General features: G+C 42.1%; 1 protein-coding gene across 2 annotated transcripts; it reads left to right on the top strand.

Annotated features, from left to right (window-relative positions):
* The first annotated feature begins 427 nt into the window (after positions 1-427).
* pcsk7 (proprotein convertase subtilisin/kexin type 7) lies at positions 428-14,951 on the top strand. 2 transcript variants are annotated; one of them, XM_051397079.1, is made up of 17 exons: positions 428-579; positions 2,174-2,484; positions 2,914-3,156; positions 3,516-3,650; positions 3,775-3,940; positions 4,042-4,132; positions 4,319-4,373; positions 4,574-4,712; positions 4,848-4,948; positions 7,064-7,231; positions 8,198-8,302; positions 8,460-8,562; positions 11,518-11,674; positions 11,912-12,006; positions 12,196-12,298; positions 12,600-12,717; positions 13,652-14,951. In XM_051397079.1, exons 2-17 carry the CDS (start codon positions 2,233-2,235, stop codon positions 13,928-13,930), a joined length of 2,310 nt encoding a protein of 769 aa, XP_051253039.1. In that variant the 5' UTR covers positions 428-579; positions 2,174-2,232; the 3' UTR covers positions 13,931-14,951. The 2 variants fall into 2 exon arrangements, with proteins under 2 accessions (XP_051253039.1, XP_051253041.1); XM_051397081.1 differs by having other exon boundaries at positions 13,528-13,662.
* Positions 14,952-15,652: the final 701 nt, after the last annotated feature.

The raw sequence follows: 15,652 nt of genomic DNA, 5'->3' as shown, positions 1-15,652 counted from the left end.
CTAGAAAACTTAAATAATATACACAGTAGACCTATATGTTTGGCATTTGGTTCATTTCTGTGAAGAAAAGTAAATGTTAAGTATAGAACAATGGCACAACGTCAGGTACAAGAAAACATTGAAAAAATAAACATTATTCAAAAAATATAATACAGACAGATAATTGTGTAAGAAGCTCTCTAAACAGGAAATAATGTGCTCAAAATTCATCCAAATCACTCTTTTTACACAAACTTCTTGCAGTTACTGAGTTCATTATTTGGGTTAATACAATATGAAGCATGCATAAAATATGTGACTTAGTCAGGGGTCGTCAGTTTACTAAATGACATAAAAGGGGCCCCTAAAGGAGAAAGGTTGGGAGCCACTGGCACGGTCAGGGGTTTACTGTGTTGATACTGTTCCGCTATGGCTCTGGGCCAATCATCTGGCACGCAGGCGGACGTCTGCGTCACAAGTGTATGACGTAGTACGTATTGGTTGAGACTTGTATGTTACGGAAATGAGATGACAAGCTCCACTTAACATTACTCATAAATGACACAAAGAGCAGATGAGCAAAATAAATTCAGTGGAAAGGTAAGATATCACTTTATAGTCGCAATAGGTTACCGCGGTTACTTCTTCGTACTGTCATATTTCACTGAAGAACAACGATCTCAGTAACGTTAGTTAGCGTCCGGACACTAAAGCTAACTTACTATGACAACAACAATGCTGCGGCTGAAACTCGAGTCTCACTCCTAACGTGTTGTTCTCACTTTGTTACGTTATGTTAACGTTACTTACTTTATTACAGCTGTAACGTTGTCCCCGTCGCTCATTAAATGACTAACGTTAAACTCAGTTAGCTGCCCAACTAGCTAGCAGGCGTACTGGCTAAATAGAAAATAAGCAATCAGCAAAATTGAAAGCTAGCTGACATTAGCTGTCCATGGAGCTTAACAGGTTTGATTATAGCAGAGACCGCAAGTTCGAGCACATATCAAATGCCTCATGAAAAGGACACACGTAGGTGAATGGCATTATAGTCTGGAGCTATTGCTGTTTGTGTTGAAGGGCCATCTGTTGATAACACTACCATCTAACGTTATGTGTTTCTGATGATATGGACGTATGGTATTATTTTATTATTTTATTATTTTATGGACAGGGACAGATATTTGCCTCCACAGCATCTGGCAGAGGTTCGGTGTTTTGTTCAAGGACAGGTGGGCGTTGGATGTGATGCTTGAATTGTTTGATTTAATGGGTCGTTTTCATAAAGAAACCTACTGGAAAAACTAGTGTTCTCTGAAAAGATCTTTTAAGATTTAATTCCAGCTCAGTGTGTGTGTGTGTGTGTGTGTGTGGCAGTTTTGAAATCTAGATGACTTCATTGTGATCTTATCATTCCCCTGTTTAATTGAGTGTTCAGAGTCAGGTTATTTGACTACCAGGAGAAATACTTAACTGACAGATTATTATATTTACATTTACTTGCACTGAATGCAGTCTGTAGTCTGTAGTCAAGGCTGGATTACCAACTGGCCAAAGCAGGCAGCTGCTTCGGGGCCAGAGATCCCCAGGCTCACACGGTGCATGTCCCAAAATAAAACTGTTTAGGTAAATTACCCCCATTTATTGACAGACAGAAAACCTGGAGTCAGGTAGTGTTCCACAACAGGTGTACTGGTTGGTTTCTGGGTAAATAATGAATCTGCCATGTATAATTTGCTGCGTGTGCTCTTCTTGGGAATAACAGGTTGATCCTGCTTCACTTTTAGCTCCAGGTAGACTTTGAATTTGCATTGGCTGCTCTCCTAAAATCACAGGTTAAGTATCCTGCATGCAGGGAGGGAAACTAAGCGATGTTATGATGTTTCACTTGAACTCGGGGGTATGTGTGTTCTGTTATTTAATTTTCTAGGCTAACAGTGCTAATAGAATAGCATTCATGTGTGAAAGTCTATTCACAGTAGTCAGTGCAGGAGCTTCAATGTAACCATGGAGCGTTAATCGAATGTGCTGCAGCCACAGCTCTCTGAACTGGCGTCCAGTTAGCGTGATGCTGCGAATGTAATAAATACTCTCTGAATGCAGCACACAGATGATAAGTAACCAACCACTCGTTCTCAGATTGTTCTCACTACTAACAACACCTTCTTTTCTCCTGTCTTTGTCTCACGTCCAGGTTGCTGTTCAGATGAGGAGGGCTTGCTTGATTGACCCCTTGTGTCGCCCTGCGTTGCCATGGCAACGCCATATTTTCCCACGTTCCTGATCCTCCTTTTTCTGTCCTCCTTCACCCTCTTGCTTCTGACCCTCCTGCCCTCCGTTGCCCCATCGATTCCCTTTTCCTCCTCCTCCTCTCCTCCCTCACCTTGGCCGTCACCGTCCTGTGGCCTGGGTCAGTCCTGGGCTGTCCGGATCCATGCTGGGCCACATCATGAGGAAGAAGATGGTGAACAGAGCTCTGTGCACCTGGATGCTATAGCCAGCAGGGTACAAAACTTCCTGAACACTTTCTGCTGATATTTTCGTCTATAAAGAAGAAATATGTTCTGACACTTTCCAAATTAGACAGAATTTTGGAGGGCTACATTATCTGTTTACTTGGTACTGATTGTGAGAGACTGTGATTTGGGAGAATGACACATTTGGTATGGCCTTGTTTCTTACGTCATAAGACGTAAACTGTCATTTAGTTTTTTTTTTAAAGCCAACATGTGTTTTAGTTGTTGGCTTTATGTTTAATGCTCCCCATTTGTACCCTATTTTCTGCAGCAACCCCATTTCTCTGCAGGGATCACAGAAGTTTCATCTAATCTGTTTTAAAGTTGCCTAGGTCAGGGGAAAAACACAAGTTGCCCACTTTTAGAAGTGTTGTCCCAGTTAAATTTGTACTCATCATCACTATTCTCTCCATCCCAGGTAGCAGAGCAGGCTGGGCTGCAGAACCATGGCCAAATTGGACAGCTGGAAGGCCACTACTTGCTTTGTTCTGTCAAGCCCAGAACTGGATTTCTGGCTGGTGTTTGGAGCAAGAGTGTCCATCCTGGGGACGTCCTGGCAGCACACCCTCATGTCCTGTGGCACTCCCAGGAGAGAGTGCTTAGCCGCTCGAAGAGATCAATGGCCTTCAACGATCCCCGCTACCCTAAACAGTGGCACCTGGTGAGAATCTGTACTATTGTGTATCTTTGTTACTTTCTTGCAAGACTAATTTACTAGTCTTGCCCTACATTAGCGCTTAAAATGAATCTGCATGTAACAGTCATCATTGATTTTATTTATTTATTTTCTTCAACACTAGCACTTTATGTACAACTAGTCTAGCAGGCAGCCAGTCAGGAGCTATTTTGTGCTTTAATTTACTTTTCAGTGAGAGTCCACTGTGGCTGGCAGGGGCAACGTTTAAGCCCCCTTCAGATTTATTTGTTGTGGGATTTTAAAATTACCTGCACTGGTCAATGATTTGAATCCCTTCCCCTTTGATGATCTCATCCTCTCCTTACTCTTCCTTTTTCTTGCAGCACAATGACCTCAATAAGGGTATGGACATCAACGTAACAGGGGTGTGGGAGCGCAACATCACTGGCCGAGGAGTCACCGTGGTGGTGGTAGATGACGGGGTCGAACACACCCACCAGGACATCAAGCCCAACTATGTAAGTCAACCAGTGGCTCCATTGTATGATCAATGGATTGTCAATATGTCCTGCTATTTATCTATGAACTGTGTGTCTCACCTCATAGACATGTTTTCCAACAATCATTTTTCAACCCTCTCAGAGTCCAGAGGGCAGTTATGACCTGAACTCCAACGACCCAGACCCCATGCCCCACCCGGATGTCCATAGCGACAACCACCATGGGACGCGGTGTGCCGGTGAGATTGCAGCTGTTCCCAACAACAGCTTCTGTGCTGTAGGGGTGGCCTATGGCAGCAAGGTGGCAGGTACAGACAAGATTTTTTCATTTGGAACTGCATATGCCACTGAGTCAGAAGCTGAGACTTTGGGTAAATGTGTGTGGTGAAACATCTCTCGCTCTGTTCAGGTATCAGAGTTCTGGATGGCCCGCTGACAGACAGCCTGGAGGCCATAGCCTTCAACAAGCACTACCAGGTCAATGACATCTACAGCTGCAGGTAACAAACAGGTCTCTTTCTGGTCCTGAAGTATTTCCTCTAGGAAAGTAGCTTTTATAAAAAGTCAAATATCTCAGATGTTTAGGGGTGCATTGTGTGGCTATATTTCCTGGGTAATTTCGCAGTGCCATAATACTTCATTGTGAAAGTGTTTTGGATTCTGATTTAGCCTCTTGTCTGCTCTAGTTGGGGTCCAGATGATGACGGACATACTGTGGATGGACCCCATCCCTTGGGCAAGGTAAGAGAAAGACAGTTTGTGTGGGCTACCATTTCTGTCCTGCAGGGGGCAGTACATTACAACAATGTGGTGCAGACATGTATAAAAACACTAAGTACAGTGCTTTCACTTGGTTGATTGGGTCCTTTTGTTGATTGCATAAAGTATAATATTCCCTATTTTTATCATATCATCATCATCAATTTATTTTTCTTCCACAGGCGGCGCTGCAGCACGGGGTGATTGCAGGCAGACAAGGCTTCGGCAGCATCTTTGTGGTTGCCAGTGGCAATGGAGGTCAATACAATGACAACTGCAACTATGACGGCTACGCCAACTCCATCTACACCATCACAGTCGGTGAGATACAGAGTTGTGTGTCTGTGTGTGCCTCTGTAAGTTCAATTGTGGTTTTGGTGTGGACATGTGAACATAAGAAAACATTATATATTGTGTGTGTGTGTGTGTGTGTGTGTGCGCGTGTGTGTGTTGCAGGAGCAGTCGATGAGAAAGGCAAGATGCCCTTCTATGCAGAGGAGTGTGCATCTATGCTGGCTGTGACCTTCAGCAGCGGGGGTGGGCAGCTAAGGAGCATTGTAGGTCTTACCACAACACACACACACACACACACACACACACACACACACACACACACACACACACACAAATGATGACTATACCAGAGAATGGATTAATAGTAGCATAAGGAACAACAGGAAAGCAGGGAGTCAATGATGACCTACCCAAAGCTGGAAAAAGACATGAAAGATGATGTCATCATACTGTGGAGTTGGTCCAACCACAATGAATCAGGCAGCCTTCACACCTAACCTACTTGGTTTGGTTCAAAAAACTTTGGTGTGTTTGCCAGTAGTGATTTGTTTTTTTTAGGCTGATATGAAAACTGGAAATCCTTCTCTAACCACCTGAAAAGTCTCGACCTGATTCCAGTGGGACTCCATGGGAGACACAGTCTGACTCTTTACTGCTCATCTTAAGGAGAGACTCAAATTGTTGATATTACCTTGATAACTGAGCTGTACAATATGTAGGAAAAAACACGTGAATTCCCTTTTTGTCTGGACCTTCTCTTGAAGCCTGCAGATACCATATTCTACACTCTGAGAGGATTTCAAGTGATCTATAAACTTAGAATTTAGAATTTATTGTGACAAATGTTTGAAAGCTTGCAAAGAGTAGCTCCACATCAGGACAAGCAGAGACTATTTTCATCCGAAAGGATGACGAATGATGACAGAAGTAAGGGCCCATTGAAGCTGACCTCTATTTGCCGCTGTTTGCGGGTGTCACCATGGCAACAAAGTTTGGACCAGGGATGTCATCGCCTTGGGGAGAAGAGCTTAGCCAAGGTTGGCTCTCTGGAAAAGACAGATCCACCACTGACCACAGTATACTCACAGGCCAAGTGCTTACCACACACTGCCTATTAGTGTATTATTCTGGAGAATCCATTTAGAGTCAACCAAGAACAGCTGCCTTCACAAATGTATTTTATCACAGTGTTTATCACAGGGCCTGGAAAAGTCACAAGATGGGAAATTCTATGATTACTTATAGATGGTTTAAATGCTGATTGATTGAGGTTATTCAATGGACTGATTTGTCGGGGATTCTTGATTATGCGAGCCCTAAAAATAACTGTGGCTAACCAAAACATGAATCATGATTATAGATTATAGAGTCAACCATTTGCCCCAAAAGATTCAGGTTTTAATGCGCCCCTTTACTAATGGACGTTGAAACTCACAACACAAATGTGTAGCATGTTGAGGTACATAACTTGTCTCCAGATGATGCTTGTGTACTCTCACCACATAGACAGCTGCTCCGGATGAACATCACAACCCCTGCTGGGAAACCCAGTGCATTCACAACACTGTACATTAGCTCCAGAGCTTCTACATGGCCCGAACAGCTGTTGGAAAAAGCCAACATGTCGTCCTCATGTAAACACGGATGGGCTGGGAATTCCTCAGCCCACATCGCTGTAGTCCCTCTGTCAGGCAGGCTGTCCCTAATGTGTGTAGCAGCGGGTGGTGGACATGGAAGACATAGGAGGAATGTTTGCAGTTGTCCGCTTTGCATATGGATGAATTTGACTGTCTACTAGATCTCACACACATAGTGATGAGAGACAGAGCTGTAGAACCAATATTATATTGGCCTTTTTTTGCTTGCTCATAAAGTTAATCTTCTCCATAAATCCTTCCTCTCCTACCTCTGTTTTGGTCAAACATTAACGTCATTATTTTAAACTTCTCTTCGTTTCCATTCTCTGTGTATATACATTTTTATTTGCCTACTCTTTTTATCTTTTCTACCTTTCATCTCTTTAAAAGCTGAATCTCCCCAAGGGCTTTAAACCCTGTACAAAAACAGTATTGAACTCTGGCCACCCGCATTAAAGCAAATGTTGTTTTACAATGATGGCTCCATGATGCTGGTGCCTGATGAACAGTTTTTTGCTGCTAGTTTAGTTATAGAACCTTAATGTTAAAGACTTAGTTTTTGTTGGATATACCTTGTCAAGTATGTGCCTGTATTCACTCAAGTGTTAATGTATACTTTCGTATGTGGGTGTTTGTGTTTGGCCTCCTGCCCGAGCGGTTACCGCCTTGGCACTGTTTATTCTTTACATGAATCTCCATGGTCGTATCCTCCACACTCAACCCATCTGTCTGTCTCTGCAGGTGACGTCAGACTGGTCCATGCAGGAGGGGACGGGCTGTACAGAGGGCCACACCGGTACATCTGCGGCGGCTCCCCTGGCGGCAGGAATGGTGGCCCTCATGCTGCAGGTCCGTCCCTGTCTCAGCTGGAGGGATGTCCAGCACATTGTCACCTTCACCGCCACAAAGGTAGGCCTGATGAAACTTCTTACTGCATCAGTTATTACTGTATACAGGCCTGTGTAAACTTCCCTCCCGGGTTGGCCAGTTACATATAAAATCAATGCAAAGACGTAAATAGATACAAATGTTAAACGAATTTCCGTCCCGATAAACTTCAACAATTAAAATGAATTAATTAATTCATATTCTGCATTATATCATTTCTTTTGAGTCACTGCCACCAGCTGTCGTGCAGAACAGTGCAGAAACTTGCAGCAGGACTGTGTATGGCATTGCCGTTGTGTTTGCTCTATAGCACTTCTGGTGGTCAAAAACTCGACTGGGTAGCTTTAACCTAAACGAATGCTTGAACTTATTATTTGATTATTTTCATTGTGGATTCATCTGCCGTTTATTTTCACTAAATAATTGTGTGTTATGTTAAATATATGTTTTTTTTAAATCACAATTTCACAGAGGCAAAGGTGTGTTCAGATTTCTTGGATTTGCTTGTTTTGTCCAACATACAGTCCAAACCCTGAAGATAGACATATGTTAGAAAGAAGCAGTAAATCCACACATTTTAGAAGTTAGGGAATGAGAATGATTTTGCTTCATAAATTACTTTTACAATTGTTAATCAGTTATCAAATAATATGATAAATTAATAATAACTGAATTGTTTCAACAGTACTGACATCACCGGTGTGTAATGTTTGTTGTATTTCAGATAATGTCTCATTTCGTTCAGTTAGCGGTTTTGTGTCCTTTCCAAGCAATAGTGCTAGATAGGAGAATAAAACTGATAACATAGGAATAACAAAATCATTGTGGCTAATATGATTGTTTGTTTTCTTATCAGGAGTTAGATGAGAAGGTTGATACTACTCTTATATCTGCAGCAGCCAGTTAGTATAGCTGAACTGCATAAAGTAGCCCGGATAACTACTGGGCCCTCTAAAGCTCACTACATCTCTGTATTTCTTTTAACAGTGTGATGACAGTGCAGACTGGAAGATGAATGGAGCCGGTTTTACTCACAGCCACCAGCACGGCTTTGGTCTGCTAAATGCATGGAGACTCGTCAATGCTGCAAAGGTAGGGCTGCAACCACTAGCCATTTAAATGTTCAATTCATCTATTAATTATTTCTGTAATAATTAATAATTGAGTCCAGGAAATTACAAACATGATTGTATAATTCCCACCACAAGCTAGCACCAGAAACCAAAGTTCTGTCTCTTCTCTCTCTCAGGTATGGGAGTCGGTGCCATTCCTTGTGTCCTATCAGAGCTCAGTCCTGAAGGAGGGCGCATCCATCCCAGTTAATTCCGATGCGCTGATCCGCACCTGGACAGGTAACACTGTCTGCTCCTCTCTCACTCTCTCAGCTCTGTTTTGGCCAGCTGCTTGTTGAGTATACACACTGCACTACGTAGCTGCCTCCCTCCCTCCTTCCCTGCCTGCTGCTCAGTCAGTCTGCCTCTCCATATTAGGTAATGTTCTCTTGTTTGTGTGTTCCTGCGTTCACATTGAAATACTGGGTGAGAGTTTTCCAGATTGCCTTCATTTTCTTTTTCATTCCCCTCCCCCTCCAATCTGTCTCTGTATTTTACAACCGCTCTTAGTAGCTTTTGTTCCTTTTTCCCTTCTCCCCACTCTGATTCGCTTATATTCGACTGTCTGTATATGTCTTTCCTTTTCTCCCTCACACACAGTTTTTCACATAAGCTCATGGTGACCTCATTCTAGCAGACAGAAACTTTTCCTTCTCCCTCTTTTGCACTCCTCCCTTGATCTGTATCTTCCCTCTTTTATGGCCTCGTCACAGTCAGGAGCACAGCCTCTGTGTGTGTGTGTGTGTGTGTGTGTGTGTGTGTGGGTGTGTGGGCGTGGGTGTGTGTGTATGGGGGGGGGGGGTTGCAACAGGAGTTTCTTAAGGACAAAGCAAAGAGTTGCTGACAGACTTACCAAATGTGTCTGGGCTTAATTTCAAAAAGAAATTGAATCAACTCAAACTACTATAATACACATTTTGTCATTTAATCCTCTGTTCAATCAGTCTTGGTCAAATCGCCGACAGGCTTTTTGTCACTGACAGAGTTCAGGTCTGTCTGTCATGCTACTCAGCAGTGTTTGTTGTTGTAGTTTCTATGTGTTTTGGCTGCCTTATTGGCTAATGCACTGCCCTTTAATCATTTCAAACTGCTTCCCATGTGAACACAGTCGCCACAGATGTGTGTTTATGCACATGCACACAGTGACTGGCTTTGACCTAGTAATGACGAGTCACATCCCCATGGTACTGTCAGTCCAGCTCTTGGCAGAGGGGGAGTTAAATTGGTTTAGGAAAAGATGCAGCAGTTGTACAAGTGTGAGTGAGTGAAAGACGAGTATATATGTGTGTGTACAGATGGTCATGCCACTGAAGAGCTGAGGCTTTGGGATATTCTGATGTGAAGGAAAGCAAAGGAGAAAGATTGTGAGTTGGTTTAAACAAAACAAAAGTGACACATTCAGCATTCGGCTGGAATTTGTTCTGAGAAAGGGGAAAAACCTAAACAAGAGAGGACAAAATGTGCAGCACTAAATCTCTCCTCTCCTGTTGACAAAGCATGCTTTATAAGGTTTTTTATAAATGTTTTGTCTTCTTTCTTTCGTTTTGTTCAAAAATCTTTCTTTGCAAGTGCAGAAAGAAATGACAGGTACAAATTCACTACCTGCCCTTCATCCACGTCCTCCCTCTCTATGGTTGCGTCCCTTTTAACAGCCCCCCCTCTCACACCCTGAGGTCTCCTATAGCTTGGCCATAATAAATTGAGTAAGGTGTAATGTTCAGTGTTCCTCTGTTTATGAGAGACCACAATCTCCAAAGTGTCATGAAAATATGTTAGCCATTTTTTGGTGCAATTTCACAAGGTGGTTTCACTGCGGGTGGAGCTGAGCCCCTGCACACTGAGCTCAACAGAGCAGAAGACAGACAGGGAGGTGAGAGTTGAAGTCAGGAGCAAGTCAAGAGAAGCACAAAATAATCTTTTCCATCGAGAAATGTTTTCAGTGCTGTTCTTTGCTCTTCCTTCAACAAAGAAATACGGATCTACGTCTGGAGTATATTACTGATACAAAGCCTCTGGATGGGAGAGAGTTTATGCAGCCCCTTCTTTCTTTTTCTCCTTATATTTTGCCCCTCCACACTCAGCCTCCACCTTATTTCACATCCTCTGTACTCGCCCTCTTAGTGCGTTTCCTCCACTTGTCTCCATCTCCTGACCGTCTCTCCCCTGCCTCTTTCTCTACCTCCCTCTTTTTGCCCTACATTTCTCTACCCTGACTCTGTCTTTCCTTCCACACCTCTGTTTACACTCCTTGCTCCCTCGTCCCTTTGCGTCCGTCCCTGCCCCGAGGATGTATGCAGCCCTACATGGTCAGAGAGCACCATGGCTCATTAGTAGTCAGAGCCCAGGAAATACCAGGAAATTACCAGACACTTGCAGTGGGAGGGTGAGAGGTGGTCTCCTGACTGACCGATAAGAGCTTTAAGGAGAGAAAGTGGAGAAGAAAGATCCAGAATTTTGATGGAAAATAGATTTTTAAATTGCCATGACACCCTAGTTAACTACCTTAGTCTCCCCTTATTGTATTCCTCAGCTAGCAGCTTGTTTTCTCTCTGTATGACATGTGCATTTAATGTGCAACATAGTCATGTAAGATGAACAAATTAAGCTCTTACATTACCACATTATAGGTTTAAAGAATGTTTAATATATACCCTTATATTTATAAGGGTATATATAAATATAAACAGAGTATTTGCAGGTCTTGAAAAGCTGTTAAGACCTAGAGCATGCACTGCTTGTCACTACTGCTACCTATAGTGACTAGAAGCTCCTTGTCTCATTATGGGCAAGTGTCAGTTTTATGTAGGACCATAAAAAAACATAATTATTAGTTCTATCTTTTGGGAAGTACTGAAAAAAATAATATAATAATGAATAATTCCAGGCCATATCGTATGTACTGGCTTTCCATCATACTTTCATACTTTGGCCGGTATGATTGTCAGATAGGTGTTAAATTGCATTTAATACTATGTAGTATTAAGAATGTCTTAAAAAGTCTCTAATTTAACTTGGAGAAATCTGCAGTAACCTTATTAAATTACATTTTTCACATATTCTTCAATATGTTTTTCATTTGTTTTAATGAGAAATCAAATTTTCCCATTTACAGGCACATGAATACCCTCATAAATCTAGGAAATGGTCAACACACACACACTCACACACACTAAGCTGCTCTCTCCACTCCCTCAGTCTCCGCTGCTGACCTGAGACAGTCTGGAATGGAGACACTGGAGCATGTGGCTGTTACCGTGACGATAACCCACCCTTGCCGTGGCAATTTGGAGATTGAGTTAGTCTGCCCCAGTGGTATAACATCAGTCATCGGGGCACGTCGTGCCATCGACAGGTACGCACATACAAACCCATGCATAAGTATCGTTTTAAGAAGAATGAAACATTAAATTAGTAGATATTAAAGGCCGAGTGAGTTCAGTTTCTTAATTTACTAAGTACAGGAAACTTGGGTATTCTAGCTACAAAAGCAAATAAGAAATGATCATATATAACAGGACCTCAGATGTTAAGCTATGGTCAAAACATTTGTTTTAACTGCAGTCTAATTAAGTTTGTGTTTGTCACACAGAGACCCTACAGGCTACCAGGACTGGACTTTCTCCACTGTGCGCTGCTGGGGAGAGAAAGCTAAAGGGCTGTACACCCTCAAGATATCAGACCAAAGTAAGACACTGCTCACACACTGACAAATTGACAAATACTGCGTAGTGTCAGCAATGCAATGGGAATGTCTTTTCACACACACTCACATGCCTGTCTCTTGTATGGTATTTTTTACGTTGTTTTCCTTGTGACCTCATGAACCTCACCTGCCACACACTGACACACTGACCCTTCTCTCTGCTCCTGTAGAAGAGAAGATTGAGCAGTGTGTCGGTGTGGGAGTGTTGAAGCAGTGGTCGTTGACCTTGTATGGATCCTCCATGACCGCGAGTGAGGTCAAGGACCGACAGAGGTAAAGCCGTCTGGTTTTGAGATGATCTGTTTTATTGAATGTGGTTTTGTTCCCTTCCTGGTGCATTAGGGCTGTTTTTCCTGGACTTTTGTGGTTTTCATTCCAGTTTTAATTATATGTTGCATATAATTGTTGTTGTGTCTTTAACGTATAAGCTTCCATTTTCTTGTGTCTTACTCAATGAATCATATCTAGTACTTCTAACCTGAATCCAGTGAATGAAAGATTAGCTCAGTGTTTTTACTGACATGAAAGATACGAAGATGTTCTGCTTGCTGATTGGCTGTGCATTGATTGACAGGCTGGTGGAGGAGGCTATGAGTGGCAAGTATCTGGACAGCAGTTTCTCTCTGCCCTGCCCCCCAGGCCTGGACATCCCTCCAGAGATCGTCAGCCCCTTCACCTCCAACAGCCTCAAGGTAAACTGTGCACAGTCCAGAACCAACACCACATGTTTGTCTGTCTTATCTTCTCTCAGACCCAGAGAGGCCAGGACCATTTTCTTTTCACTCTTTCAGATTCAAAGGAATTCACTAACTTAAAAGAGTTTTATTCCCCACAGGGACGGTATGGAATTTGATGCATTTTCTGAAATCAGAAAACATCATAACTTTTTAAACAAATGTTTTCACAGGAACAGACAACTGACCACTTTAGAATTGCTGTTTCTGAAACATACAGTATCTTATCTATCTATTGAGGACAAGTACCTATTCTGAGTTAAGCCTCAGCAACACTTCATCTCAGGCTGCATTCAAGTTATACCTGTTTCATGAAGACTGGCAGACCTGAACCCTAGATATTTATGTATAGCCATATGACCAATATTTGACCTGACATTTTAACCCAAAAATTTGTGGTGAAAAAACAGATTCACTACCTGAATGAAGGTGAAAAACTAACATTTGACAGTGATTACTGGCTTAAAAGTGAAGTTAAAATGTTAAATGTAATATTTCCAAAATGCAAAAAAAAGTTAAATAATCTTTTAGCAAAGATGCTAATAGGTCCTGTAGACATCCACTAATAGATCCAAACTAAGCTAATCTCATCCCACTAACTGTCTTTATAAGACATGAAAAAAAACATTTATACAAGTCTGGTTAAAAAGGAATATTCTCCAAATTATTCTTTCAACCAAACCATGAAGGAATAATAAGTTCATAGTGCTTAAACTTTGTCAACCTGTTTTCTATCACTATTTCACTCTCATTTTCCCTTCTTTGTAGCCATTCTTATGCTCATTCATGCTTTTTGTCATCCACACATGCATCTATCAGTGAGTTAGAGAACCCTGTGGCTCTGCCGTTGGGATTTACCTCCTCTTTCTCTCTCCTTTGTCCTCCACTCCAGTTCCTCCTGTTGCTGGGCTGCTTTGCTCTTTTCTGGTCTCTCTACTATACACTTGAGGTCACACTGGCCCACCTGGACCTCAGGGGCCTCCTCTGCCTGCGCAGGAGACGGGAAGGTCACCGGGCCAGGAGGGGGCGCCGAGGCAGAGAAGTGGAAGAGGTGTCGGTAGAGGAGGAGCTCGGGGTGGAAGACGAGTGGGACTCAGGGCTGGAGTTGCATGCAGTGCTGGACTCAGAGGCCAAAGTGGCGCTTTTAAATGGAGAGCGGCCGGGAACATAGTACTGAGCCAAGTGATGGGTATAAAACCTCTCACTGTCTGTACTCATGAGACGTCTCAGGCTTTAGCCCTCTCCTCCCCACCCACCCAGCCTCCAGTCAACCTTAGGTGTGGTGGTTGGGGGTCACATTGTGGACTGCAGATGGACTTGACTGAAGAGCAGACTCTTTGTCTGTGTCTGCAGACCCAAACACGTGGCCTTTTATGAAAATCTGTGTGTTTATGTACATCAGGCCCTCAAATGTCCTCATAAGTAGAGAAAACAAATCACCAAAATCTGTGAGTGAGGATGTTTTGTTTGTTCCAGGGCGCCATTTCCCATCAGGATTATGGTTAGGTTCGAGCATGTACTGGAAAGGGACCTAACAGGGTTTAATGTCCTAGTACAGTTGCATGTTTGCATGTGTGAACGTGTGTATACAGGCTTGTCTGTATGTAAATGTTTACCCAGAAAAGAACTGAGCTTAGAGATTGTGGGATACATATTCAAACACCTGTGAGGTACTTAAACCAAGAGAAAGATAAAACTACAGGAAGGTATGGATTTGCTGTGTGTGTGTGTGTGTGTGTGTGTGTGGGTGTGGGTGTGTGTGTGGATGTGTGTTGTGACGTGAGTGGATGTGCAATATGCAAGGTCTTCCTTGAAAACGTGTCCTCATATTTGAGGTTCCAAGACAAACTGATGTTTTTAAGAATCTGATTTATTTTTGAGGTGTTATTTGATGCATTTTACTGTTAAGTCTGGGGTTATTATCTGTGGGTTATCAACCAACTACTGATCAATACTTGAAGTGGGATTTTCAAGTTTGGGATTTATATATGTATTTTTTTAATGAAGTGTAATATATACTCAGTGTGTGCCTGCTGTACAGATTATATCAGCTCTGTTTAATGATTTATACAAGATGTTTTTAAGAATGTATTAAAGAGTTCTAATTTTTTTATGTAAAGGAGTGAAGTTGGAAACTGTGTTTTGCTGTGCAAGTCACAGGTGATCTGGATGAAAATAAAAGACTGACGTAATATCTTCTTAGATGGTTCTTTTAGCACAGATGCACACAAAATCCCACTTACAGAATCAGTCATACTCATGCTATTGTGTCATTATTACATAATTACAGTTGTGTGAAAATAGAGGTTTCAGTGTGTTGTAGCAAGAAATGTACCTTTAAGTGATAAAAATGGCAGAAGAAGTTTGTAAAACCCACAGGAGTTTAACAAGACTGCTTGTACATAGGCACAGTGATGCTTTGGGCTAAAAGCTATCGTTAGCATGCAAACTAATACTAACTAATGACTATGATAATCTGATGATTTTAGCATGATGATGCTAAGCTGGTGATGTTTACCATTGTCACCATTTTAGTTTATCCTGTTAGCATGCTCACATTAATTAATTGTAGTACAGCTGAAGTCGATTGGACTCTCATTAGATCTGCAGGTATTTGGACATAAACATTAAAAGTATTAGCAACTAAATAGCAACATATTAATTTCCAAAACCAAGCCAATAGCATGGCTAAAAACTATAACCAACTACAACTAATTTAAAACAGCAAAAATGCATTAAGACTAACTATAACATTTTTGAAACACGTGCACGTGTGCCACCTTTCAGATGTAAAAGCTCCAAACCTGCAAACTTGAACTGCCAGGAGGGAGAAATTGTCCAGATGATGCTTTTTTTTGGAAGTCTGTGTTAAATCTATGGTAACGTTTCCATA

The sequence above is a fragment of the Dicentrarchus labrax genome, unplaced genomic scaffold, assembly GCF_905237075.1.
Source record: "Dicentrarchus labrax unplaced genomic scaffold, dlabrax2021, whole genome shotgun sequence".
Lineage (NCBI taxonomy): Eukaryota > Metazoa > Chordata > Actinopteri > Moronidae > Dicentrarchus > Dicentrarchus labrax.
This window is presented reverse-complemented; position numbering and strand designations above follow the sequence as displayed.